Raw genomic sequence first — 23,920 nt, 5'->3', positions numbered from 1 at the left:
GCGGTATGCAGTTGCTTTTAAGCCAAATGCTCAGGTTAAATATTTAGCTCTAACTATAATTGTTTTGTTGTCCTTACTTAAAGGGCATCTGCCATTTATATAGGCATAATGTAATTCACATATGGCAGAGCATTTAGTCAACATAAGACCAGGTATTTGAAGTTTCTTGCCTCAGGACAGTTCTTGTGCTAATGGGAATGATTCTTAAAAGAGAACACAAAACCAGCTTGTATTTTTTAAGAAGAATAAATCTGTTTTTATAGTAATTCCATATCCGTTCATATTTTATGTAATATATCAGATTAGTCCTCACACTGAACAGGAGAACACTTGTTTAGTGTCTTTAATAATTAGATTTTATATACCATGCCAAGAGATACTGTAAATTTTTCAGTTTATTTTATTTGCCATATATCTAAGTACAACAGAATTTTTACTTTCTGAAATTCTTTACAGAATCAAAAAGTTTAATCAAGTAAAAAGAGGGCTCAATCAATAGTATTTATAATTAACATATTTTTACTACCAGAGGACATTTGGGAATTCATTTAGGCATGAACACACCTGAAAAAAAGTGTTCATTTTGAGACAAGAATATTTGCTAATGTGGGACATTGGCCTCTTGCAAAAGAAACATTATAGCATATTAGAACTGAAGTTAATGTAAGTGCTCTGCAGCAAACATGCACAAGACTATTAGCAGTTTTCATTTTTATTAAAAAAAAAAACTACTTTAAGTTCTACTTGCAGCTGGTTTTCTTTCTTTGTGTTCCTCTACTACCAAGTGGTAATTCATTCAAAATCTATTGTATATTTAGCAAAGAAGTTAACATGCTAAGAGTGAAAAGAGTAAACATGATGAAGACTTAATAAAAGCTAAATTTTCTGTATAGAAAGATACTATATATGGACATTTTATTCTTCTTGAAAACTGTCCATAGGCATACTTTAAGTGGAAACAAAAAGTAAGTGTTGTCATTTACAGAATGTGATTCTTGGCCTAAAGGCATGTCTTCTTAAGACCAATCACACTGTTCCTTATATGGCAACATCAGTATACTTAAAGAGGCCAAAGAGTTTACATATATAACGGATATGGTCAAATCGAACATTTCACTGAATATCTAAACACAAAGAAGTTAACAAAATCTCTGTGCGGTACAAACATACACACGATTTTTGAACAGTTACATTTATTTGTTTAAATTAACAGAAAGAAAAAATAACAATGAATGTAGCACAAGCCATTCAAACTGATTTATTAATATTTTATGTTATAATAATGTTTAAATTTCAACTTGGAAGTTACTTTGTCAGAAGGATCATTAAGAAATAAAATATAAAGGGAACTTTCTAGTTGTGGCAATATCTGGAATATCCAAAACTGGTCAAATTTCTTTAGATGACCAGATGCAAAGTGATTTAGGTGACATCAGAGTAGTCCACAATACAGTATCGCTTGCAGAAGAATGATCCCCAACAAAGGCTTTCCTTTTGAATATCCTTTCTTACAACCTTCTCACAAGAGACAAAAAACATGCTTAATCCAGAAACTTTTTAAAGTAGCTTTGGACTGATAATACACAAACTGAAATATATGGCCAGAGCCACAAAGAGTAAATGTAAAAAAGCAGAAAGCTTATCAATTAAAGAATAATTCTGTTATGTGTTTTATCTCTGTTTACATACTGTTAAACAGAAGGAAAATCAGTGAATCCAAGTTGGACATTTCACAGTATTGCCCTCTCAAAGTGGGAGCTCCTAATTAAGACAGTTGTGGCGTAATGTTGATCTTTCACTTTAGTCAATAATGTAAGATAAAAAATAACCTGGTCATCCAGAAATTGCATTTTTGTATTCAGGTTATATTTGCAGTAACGTGAAACTGTAAATGTGTGTAGCTTGCTGTTTATTTTCACGGACAAAAACGACAGCTAGGCTTTAATTGTTTTTTGTGCAGGCGAAGTAACAAATTGAAAGTATACCTATACTAGCATACCAACTATCTTACCGGAAATTCACGTGAATGAAACAAAATAAGAAAGTGAGATGTCACAAGTAGGAACTTCATAAACCCTCTTAGGAGGTGAATGTAGCGTTTGTGTAAGTAGAAGAAAGAACATACTTAAGTAAATATCAAAAATCCTAAGAGCTTATGTCCCATAGTAAGAGAAGAACTTTAGCCTAACAAGAGGCTGGATACTTCAGCAAGATTAACGCTTTCATGAAGGGGTTGAAGACTAAAAGTGTTTGTAAACATTGATAAATATTGTCAACAATGAGTTGTTTGATTTTGCTACTAGATGGCACCAAAGCCAGCGAAATATACCAAGGCTTGCATACTTCAGGCACCTGGTCCTCTTAGAGCACGGCATCAGATACTAACTGTAACCACTGCTTGCCAAGCCGGCTAACTGAACACTATTTGTACTTTGCAACCACTGGCGGAAAAAACAGTGACACCAGTACAACACATTTTGTAGTTTTTAGGTGAATCTGGTTGGCTGCTTTCAATGATATTACACAGTTCAAAACTATAATATGTGGAGTGTTTAAAGTGTTCATACATTTTCAGACATTTTTTACTTTTGTACAGGTTGAGTAATAAAAAATAATCGTATTTCTCAAAAACTTTTTCTGGAAATAAAAAAATCTGGGCTCAAAAGAGTTAAGATATAAAAATATGCTGCAAAATCAACCATTTAGTACTTGCATATATGAAACATCAAACATGAAGGACACAAAGACCTAAGAATATTTGTAAGCTAGATTATGCAGCAAGAAATGAAAAAATCATGGGTGGCTGAAAACAGCATTTTCAGGCTGTGATTCTGCCTAAGGAGGTATTTGTAAATACTGACTGACACAGTTCCTAGAGTTTTGTTCCTGGCACATTGAATGTTTTATGTTTTTCAGTCTTCTAAATTTAGCAAATAAATAGTTGTGCAGTAAGATACTGTATGTATAATTATGTCCTGATCAAATTTATACCCTGCAGATGTTTGCTAACTTCTTTTTCTTTAAAGGTTCATTAAAAAATGCAAATTACCTAGGGTACCCATGCTTTTCCATTTAACTGTAAACCTTTAATGTGTGTTTTTCTGAAGTAATTTCATTTCAGGAAGTTAGTTAAAGTCTGTAGGTATCCCTTATTTAATGTGTGCTATGTCAAAGAAGCATTTATTTAAGTAACTTGTACACCATACAGTGATATTAAACATTCAAAATGGCCCTGACAAAGTTACACTAATAGGCTAGAAGTCTGAGTGCAATCAACAAATGTATTTGGTCAGAGTGGCACATAAAATATAGATTTGGATTTTTCAGAAAGCTGTTGGTATGATTCCTCATGACTGTTTGTTGATCAAACTACAAAAGGCATAGATTAAACTCAAGGTTTGCCGGTTAGTGTGGAACTGGCTTAAGTGCAAGAAACACTGAGTTTTGGTGCAAGGCGGTTCTCTAAATTAGTCATGTTGAAAATAAGGTCTCAATGAGATCAATGTTTTAACTAAACTAATCTTGTCCCAAACTTCTTTTATTGAACACAACTTTTATGAAAAATGTGTCATGCTTTTAGCTCAGTCAAAGTAGGAAAAGAGCTTAATTTAATATTTAGTTGTTTTATTGCATTATGTAACAAATACATCAGAATCCTTATTTGTTCTTGCAAGCAAGCATATAATAACTTCCACAATATGCATTCTGTAAGTGAAATACAACATACAATTCCATTTAGTTAATATATACCAAGGTCAGTAAGCAAGGACTGTTGAATAACATACATTTTATTATTATGTTACTGTCAGGCAAAGTCTGAGAATAGGACACAGAGTCACATGTAACCTGGTTCTCAGAACCCACCTGCCAGATTTCACTACCAGTTGGAATTGCTGTTGTATTCATAGAAGTGTGGAAGAAGTGTTCTGCTAATGTGTGTGTGAGAGAGTGTGCGTGAGTGTGTGTGTGTTTTCTTTAAACCTGACATGCAGTCCATTACTGTGCACTGCAGTGATTCTCAGGGATGCAAGCGCAAGCAACTGCAATATGTCAGGTTTGTCCTTTTCTCATTAAAACGAGAACAGAGAGCAAGAACAAGTGAGCACTCGGCGAGAATTCATATTTGTTCCACCTTTTTATCAGTACAAGGACATCTGGCATCACATTTGTTTAATTCTGTTTCGTTCTGTTTTTGTATCTTTCCTCCAAAGCCCCCAACAAATCCTTTATTTAAAGATGTTCAGGACCAAGCTGTACACTAAATTCGAACAATAGTAGCAAGCATCATAGCTAGAAGGTTCTTGTTGTCATTGTTGTTATTGTTTACATCCCTCCTCGGGCACACATGGAGATAGCGGGTGACATCATCCATTCCGCTGTTGCTATCCTACAAACACAGCACCCCGAGGGCGCTTGTGCTAATCACTGAAGACTTTAACCATGTGATGCTGGACAAAACATTACCTGCCTTCTCCCAATATGTGGATTGTAACACCCGGGGAAATAGGACTATTCACCTACTGTATGCAAACGTTAAAGACTCATACAGCGCCACCTCGCTGCCTGCACTTGGGAAAGTAGATCATAACCTGGTTCTGCTTCAGCCTCACTACAAACCAAGAGTGAGGGAGCTACCTACAACCACGTGCTCATTCAGGAAGTGGTCCCCTGAGGCAGAGCAGGCTCTGACAGACTGCTTTGGAACTACGGACTGGGATATCCTGCAGGGATCATATAGTGAGAACATTGAGGAAGTTGTTGACTGCACTACTGACTACATCAACTTCTGTATGGACATTGTAGTTCCAGTAAGAACAGTATGCTACTGTGCTAACAACAAGCCATGGATTACAAGTGACATCAAGGGCCTTTTAAACCAGAAGAAAAGGGCTTTTAAAGGCGGTGATCAGCATGAGCTCAAGCGTGTGCAGAAGGAACTCCAAGTCCAGATCAGGGCAGCGAAGGAGCAGTACAGGAGAAAGCTGGAGCAGAAGTTGCAGAATAACAGTGTGAAGGAAGTGTGGGATGGGATGAAGATCATCACTGGCTGCAGCTCGAAACGGGGTGCCACCATCGAGAGAGACGTGGAGAGAGCAAACCAGATGAACAACTTCTTTAACAGGTTTGACCACCCTAACCCACTCTCACCTCAGAGTACTGCACCCTCCACCCATCCTTCTACTGATATCAGCATAGATGAGAGGTTCCCCCACCCACAATTACAGCAGCCCAGGTAAGCAGAGAGCTGAGGAGACTTCATGCCAGCAAAGCAGTGGGTCCAGATGGAGTATCCCCACAACTGCTGAAGGCCTGCGCGCTGGAGCTGGGGAGTCCTCTGCAGCGGATCTTCAACCTGAGCCTGGAGCAGGGGAGAGTCCCGAGGCTTTGGAAAACATCTTGCATCACCCCAGTCCCAAAGGTATCACGTCCTAGTGAGCTGAATGACTTCCGGCCTGTCGCTCTGACGTCACATGTGATGAAGACCCTGGAGCGGCTGCTTTACCACCTGAGGCCACAGGTCCACCACGCCCTCAACCCTCTGCAGTTCGCATACCAGGAGAAGGTGGGAGTGGAAGATGCAATCATCTATATGCTACACCAATCCCTCTCCCACTTGGACAGAGGCAGTGGTGCTGTAATAATTATGTTTCTGGACTCCTCTAGCACTTTCAACACCATCCAACCTCTACTGCTTAGGGACAAGCTGACAGAGATGGGAGTATCTATCTATCTATCTATCTAGATTCATACCTTGTGGCATGGATCGTGGACTATCTTACAGACAGTCTTCAGTATGTGCATCTTGGGAACTGCAGGTCTGACATTGTGGTCAGCAGCACAGGAGCGCCGCAAGGGACTGTACTTTCTCCAATCCTGTTCAGCCTATATACATCGAACTTCCAATACAACTCGGAGTCCTGCCATGTGCAAAAGTTTGCAGACAACACTGCTATCGTGGGCTGCATCAGGAGAGGGCAGGAGGAGGAGTATAGGAACCTAATCAAGGACTTTGTTAAATGGTGCGACTCAAACCACCTACAACTGAACACCAGCAAAACCAAGGAGCTGTTGGTGGATTTTAGGAGGACCAGGCCCCTCATGGACCCCGTGATCATCAGAGGTGACTATGTGCAATGGGTGCCGACCTATAAATACCTGGGAGTGCAGCTGGATGATAAATTGGACTGGACTGCCAATACTGATGCTCTGTGCAAGAGAGGACAGAGCTGACTATACTTCCTTAGAAGGCTGGCGTCTTTCAACATCTGCAATAAGATGCTGCAGATGTTCTATCAGGCGGTTGTGGCGAGCTCCCTCTTCTACGCGGTGGTGTGCTGGGGAGGCAGCATAAAGAAGAGGGACACTTCACGCCTGGACAAACCGGTGTGAATGGCAGGCTCTATTGTAGGCACAGAGCTGGACAGTTTGACATCCGTGGCAGAGCGACGGGTGCTGAGCAGGCTCCTGTCAATCATGGAGAATCCACTGCATCCACTGAACAGTATCATCTCCCGACAGAGGAGCAGCTTCAGAGACACTGCTGTCACTGTCCTGCTCCACTGACAGACTGAGGAGATCGTTCCTCCCCCATACTATGCGACTCTTTAATTCCACCTGGGGGGGGGGGGGGGGGTAAACATTAATATTATACAAAGTTATTGTCTCTTATATCTGCATTTTTATTACTCTTTAATTTAATACTGTTTTTTATCAGTATGTTGCTGCTGGAGTATGTGAATTTCCCCTTGGGATTAATAAAGTATCTATCTATCTATCTAGAAATGTAAACTACTATGAATTATGAACATACACGTCAAACTGCTGCCTATGCTTACATTTATGTTTAATGATATTTTTAAAATCTTAATTTTAAAATTTAAAGTTTTATATAGTTTAGCCACACATTATCACAGTGAATGTATTAGTGGCTGTGTAAATTATAAATATACAAGTAACAGAATTTGGCTTAAGTATTATCATACTACAAATTGATCCTCTTTGCAGTATCAGTGAAACCACATTCTTTGTGTTTTTTGTGTGTGTGTGTGTGTGTGTGTTTGTGTGTTTGTGTTTGTATGCATGTGTGTGCTCTCTGAGACTGTAGATCCAGTACAGTATACTCATTGGAATTGTTGATAAACCTGGCAATTTCTAAATATCATATAATTTGTTTTGTTAACAATTGGTAATATTTCTGATACTACCTTCCCCTATTTTCTCTATTCATGTTGTCAGGTGGTGGTTTTTGGAGTCTCAGTAGTTTTGAAGAGTTTATTCCTAATTTTATTGGAGGTGGATTCTAGAGGTGGAATACTAGAATACAGATACTAGAGTAATTAGTTGCTTTTACCTTGCACAGTGGTGCATTGTTAGAGTGACCATGTAGCACATTGTATGAGGAGTTGTCCAAGGCTGGATGGATTCTGAGTGGACTTGAGTGAAAGACTAAAAAGCAGTAATGAAATAACCATCCCTGTCTAACACCTTTAAAAATGATATTTGAGCTAGTATGAATAATTGCCCTAGATGATGAATATACTATAATGTTTTTATCATATTAATGAAATTTACCAAAAATCCCTTTGAATACCTGACCTGCCACAGAAAATTCCAACTGATTAAAGGCTTCTCTAGCTTGTTGTGATTGTACTGCTGTATGCACTGACAAAAAAGAACTAATGGCTTCATGGGTAGAGAATGGAAATTTGGTAACCACAAAGCTATTCACCAGGTTTTAATAAATATTCCTCTGGAAGTTGTCATGAAACTCAGATTTCTCCTTTACTATCATTGTGGTGTTCTCACTGGTGTCATAAATGAGGCAAAAGTTTTCTGCACTGAGTTGCAATAGTTATTTATGTGAAAATCAAGACAATACCAGTTTTGTGTAGACTTTAATATGGAATTATAAGACATATGTTTAGCTGTTCCTTTGCTTACAGCAACAAGTGAAAATCAGGAACCATAAATAGAAACCCAGCTCATTGCAGACTACACTTAAGCAGTCTTGTACACCAGGATATTTTAATGCTATAATCATGTTTTATATGTTTGATCAAGCTTTACTCCCCTCATTAAAATTTCTGTAAAGTTTTTCTGTACTTTTGAGCTATTCTTATGAGATTACATTTTTAGATATTTGAGTAGTTATTTTACTTTATCTAACTTATTTGTAGATCACTTACTTTTTTGCTAACCATTATATGTTACAGTGCTGTGTGTCTAGTTTTCCATGATCTAACAATGAATTTACCTAGCATTTCCCTTGATCACAGTGTACCGTGAACAAAACTCAATATTCATATTTCATCGTCTTCCTTTTTACTTTTCCGCTTACAGAGTCCTAGTAAATATATATGTGTGTGTGTGTGTGTGTGTGTGTGTGTGTATATATATATATATATATATATATATATATATATATATATATATATATATATAATATAATTTTTTTTTTCCATTTTAGAGCTACTGTGCCACCAAGTGGACAACACTTAAAGAGCGATTTGATCGAGGACTTTATGCGTCTCATGCAGATCTTCATAGGCTCAAGTAAGTAATGGTCAGCTATAGCAATATCTTTACTTTTCTAACAAAGTTGTATACATTCATTTCATTAGCAGAATGCTTATAAATTGTTAAACACCTTGTTAACATTCAATCCAAATATATTAACCCAAATTAACATTTTTAATAAGAGACAAACAAAATAGTTTAATACTATACTAGTTATGTTTTGTTCTTAGCTTGCTATGGCAAAATAAAAATGATCTAGCCAAAGAACAACTGTATCACACCCTGAATTTGGACCTAATTGACTAAAAATGAGAACATGTTGCATACATTATTTTATTGGTACCAAACACCAACCAATCTGGTTCTTCCAGAAACAAACAAAACATACTTTACCACAGGTGACAGAAGGACAAAACACCTTCATTATTAGAGAAAAATAGTATTTAAATTGATAGTTACTGTTGATTTAAATTCTTGAAGCACGCCACATTTAAGGCACTCCAAAAAATCAACAAGATCTGATCCAATAGTAAAAACAGAGACGTGAGAGATTTTTGTCTGTTGATGAGTTTTTGGCTCACAGTGCTCATTTAGTAGTGAATTATAAATCACTGTGACAGATAGAAGTGGGGCATGGCTATTTATATAATTTTAGCAAAAAAGTCTTTACAAAAAAATTCTAACATACAATTATTGTAAGTACATTGTTTTTAAATAAAAGCTTTTATATACATTCTGTTTCACTTTCTTGTTTTGGGGTGTTAAGTGTTACTTTATGTAGGGGGAATAATTCATTTAAATGATGTTAACACAAAGCTGTGACATAGCAAAATGTGAAAAAAGTGAAGAGGTCAGAATAAGTATCTATCTATCTATCTATCTATCTATCTATCTATCTATCTATCTAATTTCTGAATCTACCGTATAAACATTCAAATAAAGATATCCTTCTTAAATTAGAATCTAAATGCGTAAATATTAGCTATTTAACAATTTGGTAACTTCAAAAGAGTAAAGTAAAACCAACCAACTTATTCTACAACAGTATTCAGAAAATAGAAATGCCTGGAGTACATGGTTTTCAGAAAAGCACTGACCAAATTCCAAGGGTAATAAGCTGATTGATTCTAATGTCATTGATTTTAAATAAAAGAGTGAGGTCTGGTTCTGACACTGAGTCAGTACAGGGCAATGCCACATTTGTTCTAAGATAGAAATGTTGCCAACTTCTAAAATTGAGTGAATTAACAAAGGCAAAGGGAATGATTTAGCAACAGCCAGTTGCAATGTTTTCTTAATTATTAATACAGGTTGAGTACCCCAAATCCAAAATTACAAAATCCAAACGTTTTTGAGTTAAAAAATGACAACACCTATGTGCCCTGTAAACAACATACAGTATATGCAGATTGTAAACAGATTTATTTATTCTGATATGAGAGGGATAGGTTGTCCTCCGTGAAGCACCACAAAGCTTGATCGACAACTGGGGTTTGGCTCCCCCATGAATCAACAAGCGAGGTTCATCCCATGAAGCGTTGTGACAAGAGATAGATGCTGCATGGCAGTTTCAATATGATGTGTTGGGATTTTGGAACTCCATTTGTAAATAGAGTGTGTCGCTAAGTACAATATGAGTAAATTGCTTCCAATACGTTAAGAATATGTTAGGAAAACCAGACCCCTGCAAATTGCCCCTTTATGTTTGCAAAAACATGTTATGTTTTATGTATGTACTGTACACCCACACCATACGAAAACTGAATGTAGCATCTTATCAGTTGGGTAAAGGCTTCCATCACAGCAGTAATGACGGAGTGGATTGACTGAAATATTCTTATTTTGTCAGCCAGTACAATGAGAAATAACAACAGGAAGTTTATAGAACTGACTAAAAGACTAAAAGAGGAAAAAAAAATGTCAGTGCAAATACGCAGCATTGGCCCTCTTAAAAGGAAACAAAAATATGTCTGTACATCAAATTTATCACTTTTGTGTTTTGATATATTTGTCATGTTAACACACATTATAATAATGGCACAGTGATATAAATTATTATATACGCAACTTGTCATTTAGCTGGTTTAGCCTTACGTAATCAAGAGTTTTCCCAAGTTATCTCATTATGTATATGCAAATATATATGCCAAATCTGAAAATATCTCAAATAATTCTGGTCTGAGGTATTTCAGATTAGAGATGCTCAATCTGTATGAACTATTTTACAAAAGCTTTAGGAAGAGAAACCAAGCCAAAATAATGGGGAGTCTTTTTGGGGTTTACCATTTTTTTGTTATATTAACTTTAAAATTTACCAGAAATATGAGGAAATATTAAGCATTCTTAATGCTTTCCCTTAATGGCCAAAAATAAACAACTTTCAAGTATTTTATGCATTTCCTCTCCTGTTTGTCCAGGTACCAGTGCTTTAAATCTGCTTGGATGTATGAAGTTTTTCATGTGGGATTCTCCTTCCCAGAAAATTATAAAGGTCTCAAAACTGCCCAACTGGTTTATGACAAAGAGGTTCAATGGACTCTTGGTGCTATTCTGTACAGGACACGTTTTCTGCCTTTAAGGTAACTAACCTAATATTGGGAAACTGATAGTTAATAGTTTAGTTGGTGACCATCTACATTTTTCCCTGTGAATAAGTAGGTTTTGATTTTTTTTCTGAACTCTTCCAATAGTCAGTTTTATTCTGTAACTTTACGCTCAGGTTGAAGAACTGATTTTACATTGAGATCTGACATTCACTGCTTACTCATTTGAAAAACATTGATATTTCCAACAAGGTGGCAAATGTGAACTCTATACCAACAAGAAGATGCAGGTTTATTTCGTTCAGAAAGCCAGTATTGCTAGGAAGATGACATATGTACTCCATATAGGATCTCAGAATTTTCAGAAAACCACACATTTTGCTATTTGATCTGAGAGTCATTTAATTTCTCAGAGAAAAGAAGCACATGTTCTCTGCTAAACTAATGGACTTTGTTATGTTGCAAGAGGTCCATGTATATTATTCCCTTCTCCCATAACAATCATTTTATAAGACATTTGAATATTAGTAACTTTAAAATATATTGCATTCCGCAAATCTTACACAGTAATTTATCATTTGCTTGTTGGTAAAACAGAGACATGGTTGCTTGTCTATTTTGAATCAAATAACAGATTTTCTGAATCACCTTTCCCAAGGTCCCAACACTTGAGCACACAGTTTGTTAATTCTGTGTCATACTGCTATTTCTAACAGGTCCAGAAATGCAGCAGTCTCACAAAGAGTTCCTCAATGCACTATACCCTTTGCAATATTATTTGTAGGTTTTACTTGGGCTATGATTTTTATATGATTGATATATGCAATATACTGTCGAGTCCCATTGTAGACTTTATGCCAGTCTGTTAGATCTCTCAGAACATTTCTGAATATGAAGTGTTTACTAGTTTCTTTTGTTGTTCTCAGGGACATCCAACAAGAGAACTTCAAAGGATCTCATTCACACTGGAGAGGATTCTCTTTTGTTTACAACCACTATTTGTTTCTAGTGTGTTTCCTTGTTGTTTTGCTGTCTATCCTTTTATATCTGCTGCGTTTACGTCGTATCCATCGAAGAATGCAACGTAACTTGTCATCTTCTGCCCTCTGGATGGAGGAGGGAGTAGCCACTGGGATAGGTACTGGAACCATATAATTACCAGTGGATGGGTAACATTCATGGACTGTATATTTAAAAAAAAAAAAATCTTCTAGCCATTAAACCCATGGAAGAAGAGCCATGTTGATTAACTTTTATTCACAGAATTGAAGGAGGAGCTAAGGCTAATGAGACAGTGAATATTCTATAGCTTTTAAAAGCTTTGTACAATCTTTAGCAGACATACTTTGCTGTATTTGTGTGAATTTGCACCACAGTCATAATCTTTAAATGTCTGAACTGGAATGGTCTCAGTACTGTATGGCAGGTTATTTTTTTTATTTCTGCCTGGAAATGTTTAGCTTTTTTAAAAACTCATGTGGAATAACTTATTTTTAGTCCTAAAGTGTTTGAGGGGAAAAAAATATTTCATGAAGTATATGCATCTTTATTGTGAATTTTGGAGGATCTTCCACTGTGTAAATCTTAAGTATTGTTTGTCTTCAACTGTTAGATGTTTTTGCACACCATTAATGACCAGCAGTCATGCATCAAAAATTTGACTTGCTGTCCTAACTTCCAAATGAAGCAATACATGTTCAGTATCATAACCTTATTAAATCTGTACATTTCATTAATTGCAAACTGTTAATTTAAAAATTGTCATACGCTTTCTTTTTTTTCTACTTGAGTCAAACAGCAGTTAGTGAGCAGCTCTTGTCTATATTTAATATTTTTTAAAGTAAGTTATCACTCTTAATTCTTTTTGTTACCCATTCCTTTTTAAAGTTTTGTCTTTTATTCCAAAATTTTAGAATTTTCATTCCACATATTTGAAATAGCTCATTTCTGTCATTATGGAATATGCTTTGTTAAATTTTGATGGTATATGTTTCCTTTTATGAGTACATCCCCTCATTTCTGTGATCTTTCTTACTGAAAATGGTTAAGTTTTTTGTCAGTGTGTTTTTTTTTTCTGTTATTTTACACATTTGAGCATTGTTTGTAGTGGAGAGCTGGTGTGTGTATAGTTTGTAAACTGCTGTATAAATCGTTAGACTTGACCACTTTATGGTGTTATAAGAGAAAAACTTTGATTTTCAAGTCAAGATAAGACATTTTTGTTAGATAAAATTTTAAGTAGTAAAACCTGTTGGTAGTTATTAGTTGATTATGTGTTATAATTACTCTATTACTGAAAGATAAAAGCCAACTGTGTTGGTGTTTTGCCTTATTCTAGTTTTTATGCAAAATGAAACTGCTCAGATCAGAATAGCCAGGTTAAAGGAAAATTTAGAATATCATGCATATCTATTTTTCTTTCAGGCAATTTGGATGCAATGTTTGTAATAGTTTATGTTTATTATAAACCTTGAATTCTCTTTGAGTGCCTAAGGTTTTTACTGTATAATGAAGCAAACACTGTTTATTTATCAAACAAAAATGATTGAGAAAGTAGTTTTTTTTTGTCTGTATAAGTGTAATGTTTCAGATTAGCATTGCATTATGTAAGTAAGTGTCTTCTTCTCCCTCGGTTATTGTAATTTAGGTATCTTCTGGGTTTCGGGAAGTCAAGGCTTTCCTGGGGAATCACCCCAAGGTGTATTCGTCCTTTACTGCTGTGAATGTAAGGTTGAGCAGATGGACTTTCTACATTTCGATATTTGTCATGTTTTGTCAGTGCTTCATTCTGCCTAAAAATCTTAACACAAGCAGTTTTTTTCAGTCAGAAAAAGGCAGTTTTATATATATATATATATATATATATATATATATAATGAATTGTCCACAATTTCTTCTTGTTTATTGGCTTCATTTTCTGAAGCACTGTTGTTTTGATGCACATTATGTAGTTATTGTTATTTAATTAAATGGAGTACATATTTCCATATTTAAAACAACAAAATGTAGTATTTTGTACAAAGAGATGTCATCAAGCTGGTTTTCTGCCAATGAATATGTGTTCACTGTAATAAAATGTTTTTCCTTTTTTATCTTTTGGAAAAAATTAGGATTGTCCTTGCAGTTTAATATCATACATGTGAAAGAGTTATCTTTGAAACCATGAAAAAAGTGCCACTTGTAAGGTACAGTACATTCAGGCATGTATTTATTTTAATCTAGGGTCACATGGGACCAAAGCCTGCCCTAGCAGCACTGGGTGCAAGGCACAGACCAGCCTGAACTGGTCCTTCACAGGCTCCACTCACACGCCACCCAAACTTGTTCACACTGCTGCATGCACATCATTGGTATGTAGGATGGAACTAGAAACCATGATTATTTTTTCATGATTACATATGCATTACCTAGATTACGTGCACCTAAAAACATAGAAAAAGTGTTAGTATTCTATAATATTTGTTGCAATAAATTGCTATAGGTAAAACTGCATTTAGCTACATTTAATTATGATAATGGTGGCGAAAATAAAAAAAATATATAAAATTAAATGCATTACCAGGAACACGACGGGGACGTAGCAGCTTATTGTTTCCATTACATCTTTATATTTACATGGCATTTTCAATGTTTACACGTTAAACTTATGATATGTAAATCATATGATACGTTAAAATAAAATTATGAAACTTTATGATACGTTAAAATAAAATTATTGATAGAATATGTGTTATATTGAATATATTTTTAATATCGTGTACACATTCATATTCCCATGATACAAAAAATTTGGATGGTTGTTTAAATAAGATACTACTTCTAGCTCAAACTTCATATCTGTTTGCTTTTTATCATTATAAATATCTATACAAAATTTTAATCATCTATCTGTAATTATAACCATAGTTTACTTGAACATTCGCAAAAGTATTCAGTTAAAGTACCACTACTGATTACCGGACGTGGCCCAAAAGTTGATATAGTTTTGATATAAAGTGGGTGTACAAAATCTAATTGACCTACTGCAGGGGTGGCAAACTCCAGTCATGGAGTGCCGCAGTGGCTGCAGGTATTCATTCCAACCATCTTCTTCATTAGTTTATGCTGATAATTAACTTCTTTTTCCTTAATTTTAATTAACTTGATTCAGGCTTCTTAATTTTTTCTTTTTCTTTAATTAGCTGCCAAACAGTAATGAGACACAAAACAAGGTGCCACTTGACCAGCTCACCTGTGCCCATCACACAATATCTGAAAATAAAGAAAGGTGAAGTTCTCAGTAAGGTTGATCTCTCAGGTCCCCAAAACATTTTGACAGTGTTCTTAGAAAAAACAGAAAATCAACAGTTATGGAAATGTCTGCTGTGTAACAATGAGAGCAGCAACAAGCCATAGAATGAAATAACAAGTTTAATTAACAGCAAGAATTGGCTTCTCATTAAGAAACTGTTTGGAGTGAAATTAGTTCGAGTTTGAAGCCCCAATTTAGCTGGTCAACTGTTGACTTGTTTCACATGTGATTTCTGTTTGGCTGTCATTTAATGAAGAAAATAATTAATTCAGAGCACTGAATCCTTAAAAACAAGGCTATTAAAATGAAGGGAAAAAGAAGTTAATTAGCAGTGAAAACTGGTCACTGATTAGGAAAAGGGTTAGAATGAAAACCTGCAGCCACTGCGGCACTCCAGGACTGGAGTTTGCCACCCCTGACCTACTGTATTTAGCGTTTTCAAGTTATCATGTTTACACAGGCATAATTTCAAAAATTATATTTTCGGACTAAGGAAGGTCTAAAACGTCAAGATTCATCAAAATCTCAAGGTTAAATTTTTTCACGATTCCTATACTTTCTCTATACTATGTATACAAGAAAGTAAAAAAGAATGGGAATGTGGTTAAAATTTGCCAAATCTTCAATTTCGATGGAGCAACTGAAACCAGTGGTTTGCCTAGGACTGAGGAGAACTTCCCATCAGCTTGTGTCAATATTTGACAGAAACAAAGGTCAACAAACAAGTGACCTAGAGAAAATAAAAGAGTCAAAAATACGATGACAAATACATGGAGCTGGGCTTTACTTGTGCCTGTACCAGCAATTATCCTCAAGAGCAGTGTGTAATACAATCATGGCCAAAGGTTTTGAGAATGACACAAATATTGATTTTCACAAAGTTTGCTGCTTCAGTGTTTTTAGATCTTTTTGTCAGATGTTTCTATGGTATGCTGAAGTATAATTACAAGAATTTCATAAGTTTCAAAGGCTTTTATTGATGATTACATTACGTTTATGCAAAGAGTCAATATTTGCAGTGTTGTCCCTTGTTTTTCAAGACCTCTACAATCCACCCTGGCATGCTGTCAATCAACTTCTGGGCCAAATCCTGACTGATGGAAGCCCATTCTTGCATAATCAATGCTCAGGGTTTGTCAGAATTAGTGGGTTTTTGCTTGTCCACCTGCCTCTTGAGAATTGACCACAAGTTCTCAATGGGATTAAGGTCTGGGATGTTTCCTGGGTATGGACACAAAATTTCGATGTTTTGTTCACTGAGCCACTTAGTTATCACTATGGCATGGTGCTCCATCATGTCGGAAAAGGCATTAAGTGTGTATGGATGGTTGGGAGAAGTTGCTCTCAGAGGATATTTTGGTACCATTCTTTATTTATGGCTGTGTTCTTAGGCAAAATCGTGAGTGAGCCCACTCCCTTGGCTGAGAAGCAACCCCATACATGAATGGTCTCAGGATGCTTTACTGTTGGCATGACACAGCACTGATGGTAGCACTCATCTTTTCTTTTCCGGACAATCTTTTTCCCGGTTGCCCTAAACAATTGGAAGGGGATTCATCAGAGAGAATGACTTTACCCCAGTCCTCAGCAGTCCAATCCCTGCACCTTCTGCAGAGTATCAGTTTGTCCCTGATATTTTTCTTGGAGAGAAGTGTCTTCTTTGCTGCCCTTCTTGATACCAGGCCATCCTCCAAAAGGATGCCTCACTATCAGTGACAAGATGAGTTTAAATCATTCTTTAATGCTAATCTAATCTCCAGAAATGACCATCTGTCTGCTGTGGATCAATAAGGATCCTACATACTGGTTCACCCTCAGGGAAACGCGCCATGTGGTCGTAGTGCTGTAACTGGTTCTCCCTTACAATGCAGGTAATGTGCCTCATTTGGGACTCCGCGAGCAACCAACCATTCGACACAGTTAAACCAGTGGTAGTCAAGGAATCGCTGAAGAGACACGGTACCGAGAGTCCAGTCTTCATCTCAGGTCACTGGCTAGCGTCCATGTGTCGCAACCATGTAGCAAAACAGTAAATACCAGGGGCCTCAAGTATGAGGCCGTGCATAAAATTCACAGTAAAACATGGTGTACGGACAAAACTGGAAATGTGCATAAGCAAAAAAAAATCAGATGCATAAAACTGTAACCAAAGTTCCACACACTTTCCCTTTAATGCACATGCACACAGTTACAGCCCCATCCTGACTCCTGAATTTTTCATATTTGAATATGCAAATCAATATAAATATCCCCTTCCATTCCTTGTTTTGTTAAAAGACAATGGCAAAAGCATGTTGAAAAAAAGAATAATTTCAGTGAATGCAAAGTGCAGATGAAGGAAAATGTACTATTTGTTGGCTTAAGCAGAGGTATAAGAAACAAAATGAAGTTGATGGAGTGATACAGTGTGGCAGAGACACTCGAAAGTTCAAGTTCAGAAAGTTGCACAGTATCAAAATAAAAAAAGTTTTCAGATATCAAAGTTGACGTGAAAAGGCGAGTTGCGGCCCACCGTCTGTTTATTCTGTTCCAGACAATATTACAAAAGCTGACCCCCGTGCCGAGGATGTGACTCCAGGTGGTGATAGTGCTGCTCTGCCCAGCACAGCCTCAGGTGCTGGCTGCGCACACACCTCTGCCTCGGAAACTGCTGAGTGACCATCTGACTGTGTGCTGACGAATGCTGTCCTGGAGTCACAAAATGCAATAGTGGATTCTGTAAGAGATGTGGCCAATGAAGTAAGGAATACAGTGGTGTGAAAAACTATTTGCCCCCTTCCTGATTTCTTATTCTTTTGCATGTTTGTCACACAAAATGTTTCTGATCATCAAACACATTTAACCATTAGTCAAATATAACACAAGTAAACACAAAATGCAGTTTGTAAATGGTGGTTTTTATTATTTAGGGAGAAAAAAAAATCCAAACCTACATGGCCCTGTGTGAAAAAGTAATTGCCCCCTGAACCTAATAACTGGTTGGGCCACCCTTAGCAGCAATAACTGCAATCAAGCGTTTGCGATAACTTGCAATGAGTCTTTTACAGCGCTCTGGAGGAATTTTGGCCCACTCATCTTTGCAAAATTGTTGTAATTCAGCTTTATTTGAGGGTTTTCTAGCATGAACCCGCCTTTTTAAGGTCATGCCATAGCATCTCAATTGGATTCAGGTCAGGACTTTGACTAGGCCACTCCAAAGTCTTCATTTTGTTTTTCTTCAGCCATTCAGAGGTGGATTTGCTGGTGTGTTTTGGGTCATTGTCCTGTTGCAGCACCCAAGATCGCTTCAGCTTGAGTTGACGAACAGATGGCCGGACATTCTCCTTCAGGATTTTTTGGTAGACAGTAGAATTCATGGTTCCATCTATCACAGCAAGCCTTCCAGGTCCTGAAGCAGCAAAACAACCCCAGACCATCACACTACCACCACCATATTTTACTGTTGGTATGATGTTCTTTTTCTGAAATGCTGTGTTCCTTTTACGCCAGATGTAACGGGACATTTGCCTTCCAAAAAGTTCAACTTTTGACTCATCAGTCCACAAGGTATTTTCCCAAAAGTCTTGGCAATCATTGAGATGTTTCTTAGCAAAATTGAGACGAGTCCTAATGTTCTTTTTGCTTAACAGTGGAAATTGTCTTGGAAATCTGCCATGCAGGCCGTTTTTGCCCAGTCTCTTTCTTATGGTGGAGTCGTGAACACTGACCTTAATTGAGGCAAGTGAGGCCTGCAGTTCTTTAGACGTTGTCCTGGGGTCTTTTGTGACCTCTCGGATGAGTCGTCTCTGCGCTCTTGGGGTAATTTTGGTCGGCCGGCCACTCCTGGGAAGGTTCACCACTGTTCCATGTTTTTGCCATTTGTGGATAATGGCTCTCACTGTGGTTTGCTGGAGTCCCAAAGCTTTAGAAATGGCTTTATAACCTTTACCAGACTGATAGATCTCAATTACTTCTGTTCTCATTTGTTCCTGAATTTCTTTGGATCTTGGCATGATGTCTAGCTTCTGAGGTGCTTTTGGTCTACTTCTCTGTGTCAGGCAGCTCCTATTTAAGTGATTTCTTGATTGAAACAGGTGTGGCAGTAATCAGGCCTGGGGGTGGCTATGGAAATTGAATTCAGGTGTGATACACCACAGTTAGGTTATTTTTTAACAAGGGGGCAATTACTTTTTCACACAGGGCCATGTAGGTTTGGATTTTTTTTCTCCCTAAATAATAAACACCATCATTTAAAAACTGCATTTTGTGTTTACTTGTGTTATATTTGACTAATGGTTAAATATGTTTGATGATCAGAAACATTTTGTGTGACAAACATGCAAAAAAATAAGAAATCAGGAAGGGGGCAAATAGTTTTTCACACCACTGTATAAGCAGGGCCAGCACCACCATTAAGGCAAATTAGGCATTTGCCTAGGGTGCAGATCATAAGGGCGTATGGGTTACCTACCAAACAGCTGGTTGGCGCACTAATAAGCTTGGCCAATGGTGCAAAATAACCTAACACCTAGCAACTTTTTCATCACACCCAAACTCATTGAACTCATCTACACTGCTCGTCTTCCACTTTAGTGTTATGGCCCAGAACATCGTCGCTGTTTCACTATTGTTCCCCTGTATTTGCTCATTCTCTCTATGCTGTTCTCATACACCTTGCTGCTCCTTCTCGTCTGCACATGTGTCGATGCTCTCTGTCACCAACGCCAAGCGAGAGCGCTTCCATTCCAGCTTCCTTCCATCCTCAATCCTGTCTCTCTGGGGCTTCTTCCACCCTCTATCCCCCCAATAGGGTCCAGCTGTAGGTGAGACAGTTTTAGTCCTCTTAACAGATCCGAACACTTTAGACACTATGAGGCCTGGATACCATTTTGTATTCATGTGAGAAACACGACATTTATTTTTGCCTTTTCTATAACTACAATTAAACCCAGCCACAGGGGATGCGTATACGAGTGTGTTTCTTCGTGTCGGTCTGTCATACCCCAGAGTCCCTGTCATAAGCTTTAGCAGGAACTTGGGGCCAGGGAGTCAGTGGGACAATTAGGGAGGCAAACACAGCTCATGTAACAACTAAAAAGTAGTATTTATTGAAAAGCAAATCCATAAAGAAATTATATAAAAAAGGCACACCAACACTGCACTGATGAATTTAAATGAAAAGCAAATAAAAAGAATGTTGCAAAAACTGCATTCAACACGTCACACCAAAAAAAATTCCAAAATAAAAAAAAAAAAAAATACAAGGATCTTCCCCTTTTTAATAAGCTTTTCAGTTAAAAAAAATACTTAGCCTGTTTTCTTCCCCATCTAAAAACTCGGGGTTACAGCTGATTTGACCTGGCAAATCAGAATACCTGTCTATTCCCTGCTGGTACATCACCTTGTAGCTCTTGTAATTAACCATCTCCCGGTCTGAACTGAAATCCCCCATTGCTGGCATTAAGATCGGCTTTTATCCTGGGCCAGCCATCATCTGACCCCAGTCTAACACTCCTCGCGCTCCCTAGTCACATGCCTAGCCTAGACGTTATCACGCGCCCCTACATTGCTGATACTCCGCACCACGTCCTTCTCTTACGCCCATGACCAGCGTCCGCCACGCACTTGTCTGTTACTCTGGCCGCACCAGAAGAATGCCGGGATGAAGCACGATGGGCAGCAGGCACGTGCCCCCACTCAAGGGCCCTTCACATGGAAACACATACCACCCTGTCCATTCCAAGCCCGACATCCCACGACCGCTCCACTTGTCCACCTGAGGAACAAACTGGTAAGTGACAGGTTTTTTTTTTTTATTTCTTTTATTATAAGGATGGTGCATGCAAACAAAAATGGAGCAAAGTACTTTTCAATTACTACATTGCGAGGTGTTTCCTCACATGGTCCCAAGCCCAGATAAATGGGCAGGATTACATCAGGAACAACAATGGCAGGGCGGCACGGTGGCGCAGTGGGTAGCGCTGCTGCCTCGCAGTTGGGAGACCTGGGGACCTGGGTTCGCTTCCCGGGTCCTCCCTGCGTGGAGTTTGCATGTTCTCCCCGTGTCTGTGTGGGTTTCCTCCGGGCGCTCCGGTTTCCTCTCACAGTCCAAAGACATGCAGGTTAGGTGGATTGGCGATTCTGAATTGGCCCTAGTGTGTGCTTGGTGTGTGGGTGTGTTTGTGTGTGTCCTGTGGTGGGTTGGCACCCTGCCCAGGATTGGTTCCTGCCTTGTGCCATGTGTTGGCTGGGATTGGCTCCAGCAGACCCCCGTGACCCTGTGTTCGGATTCGGCGGGTTGGAAAATGGATGGATGGACAACAATGGCAACTTTATTTCTGTAGCACATTTTTATACAAATGAGTAGCTCAAAGTGGTTTACAAGACGAAAGAATAAAGAAAAAATGTAAAAATTAGGCAATACTAATTAACAAAGAATAAAGTAAGTTCCGATGGCCAGGGAGGACAGAAAAAAACAAAACAAAAAAAAAACTCCAGAAGGCTGTAGAAAAAAAAGCAAAATCTGCAGGGGTTCCGAGGCCACAAGACCATCCAGCCCCCTCTAGGCATTCTACCTAAAAGAAATGACCTCAATCAGTCCTCATGGTATTCAGGGTTCATATGGAAGATCTAGGCGATGATGGTCATGTGGACCTCTTGCCCTCAATCCATCAATGTAGGTACTGCATGGTGCTTTGATCAGGTGGTGGTGGTGCAGATCGCAACCACAGAAAGCCAGAAAGAGAATAGCAGAGAAAGTAGGGGTTAGTACAGATTTTGGTGCCATGAAAAAGAAAAGATAATTAAATGCATATACAGAATATCAATTACACTAAAATTAAGCTATGAGAAAGCCATGCTGAAGTACAGTGGTGCCTTGGTTTGTGAGCATAATTCGTTCCGGATTCATGCTTGTAATTCAAACCACTCGTATATCAAAGCGAATTTCCCCATAAGAAATAAAGGAAACTCAGATGATTCATTCCACAGCCCAAAAATATTCATATAATAATGATTAATACAAAAAATAAAGTAAAAATAGATAAAGAAAATTAACCTGCACTTTACCTTTGAAAAGAATCGTGGCTGGTTTGAGGGAGACAATGAGAAGAGGAGGAGGAGGAGGGTTATTGTTTAGGATGACTTTCACCATAACTAATGGAATCACTGCTGTATGTTGGCTCACTGGAATCTTTTTCCGTTTTTGTGACTTTAACAAGGAACCTATCCAATGACAGTTGCTTTTGCCTCCTTTTGAGGATTTCACAGAAATGTGACATTGCATTGTGGTTAAACAAATCCATCACTCGCCGACAAAATAACAAATGCTTTACGCACACACACATATGGTCACAATGCTGTAGTAAACAGTATACGCTTGTACGGATATTAACTATATGAGTGAGGCACGCTGACTGAGAACAAGCATGGGAGATGATTACCCACAATCCCGCAGCGAGATAGAGAAAGAAGAACCATCAGCTCACTGGTGATCACGTGACGCTCGGCAGACAGAGCGTATACGTGCTATTCGTATTGCAAGACCTCGCTCGTTTATCAAGTTAAAATTTATTAAAAATCTTTATCTTGCAAAACACTTGCACACCAAGTTACTCACAATCCAAGGTTTTAATGTAATGGGTTTTTAGCAGTTTTTGAAAGTGCTCCACCATATTAGCCTGGAGAATTTCTATCAGTAAACTTCCAGATTTTAGGTGCATAACAGCAGAAGTCTGCCTCATCACTTATTTTAAGTTTAGCTCTTGGAATTATAAGCAGACACTCATTTGAAGATCTAAGGTTACGATTTGGAGTGGAAGGTGTAAGACATTCCGATATATAAAATGGAGCGAGATTATTTAAGGCTTTGTAAGTCATAAGCAGTATTTTAAAGTCAGTTCTAAATGGCACAGGTAACCAATGAAGTGACATCAAAACTGGAGAGATGTGTTCAGATTTTCTTTTCCTAGTTAAGATTCTGGCAGCTGCATTCTGCACTTGTTTCAATCTACTGACGTCTTTTTTTGGTAGTTCTGAGAGGCGTGCGCTACAGTAATCTAGTCAACTGAAAACAAAATCGTGAACTAATTTTTCAGCATCATGCAAAGTTATAAGGGATCTAATTTTGCTATATTTCTTAAGTGAAAAAATGCTGTCCTAGTAATCTGATTAATATGTGATTTAAAATTCAGGTCAGAGTCAATAATCACCCCTAAATTCTTTACCTCTGTCTTGACTTTTAATCCTAATGGATCAAGTTTATTTCTAATACCCTCATTATATCAACTAAGATTTTCAATTTCTCCTTATTTAGTTTGAGAAAATTACTACTCATTAATTCAGAAACACAAGTAAGACATTGTGTCAGTGAACCAAGAGAGTCGGGGTCATCAGGCGCTATTGATAAATACAGTTGTGTGTTGTCAGCATAGCTGTGGTAGCTCACGTCATCATGCTTTGAGATAATCTGACCTAATGGAAGCATGGAGATCGTAAAGAGCAGTGGACCCAGAATAGAGCCTTGTGGAACACCAAATAGAATATCCTGTGTCTTTGAAGTACAATTACCACAAATAACAAAGAATTTTCT

At 37.7% G+C, this 23,920-nt stretch overlaps 1 protein-coding gene across 2 annotated transcripts in view; it reads left to right on the top strand.

Moving 5' to 3' along the window:
- Positions 1–13,125, top strand: part of entpd4 (ectonucleoside triphosphate diphosphohydrolase 4) — a 61,589-nt gene extending 48,464 nt beyond the window's left edge. For both annotated transcript variants that reach the window (XM_028799179.2, XM_028799178.2), the window contains exons 11-13: positions 8,468–8,553; positions 10,935–11,096; positions 11,987–13,125. In XM_028799179.2, coding sequence (XP_028655012.2) covers positions 8,468–8,553; positions 10,935–11,096; positions 11,987–12,215 — 477 coding nt within the window. In that variant the 3' untranslated portion in view covers positions 12,216–13,125. The remainder of the gene's footprint in view (positions 1–8,467; positions 8,554–10,934; positions 11,097–11,986) is intronic.
- Positions 13,126–23,920: the final 10,795 nt, after the last annotated feature.

The sequence above is a fragment of the Erpetoichthys calabaricus genome, chromosome 1, assembly GCF_900747795.2.
Source record: "Erpetoichthys calabaricus chromosome 1, fErpCal1.3, whole genome shotgun sequence".
Lineage (NCBI taxonomy): Eukaryota > Metazoa > Chordata > Cladistia > Polypteriformes > Polypteridae > Erpetoichthys > Erpetoichthys calabaricus.
Note: the sequence above shows the minus strand (reverse complement) of the source record. Positions and strands in the feature narration are given on the sequence as shown.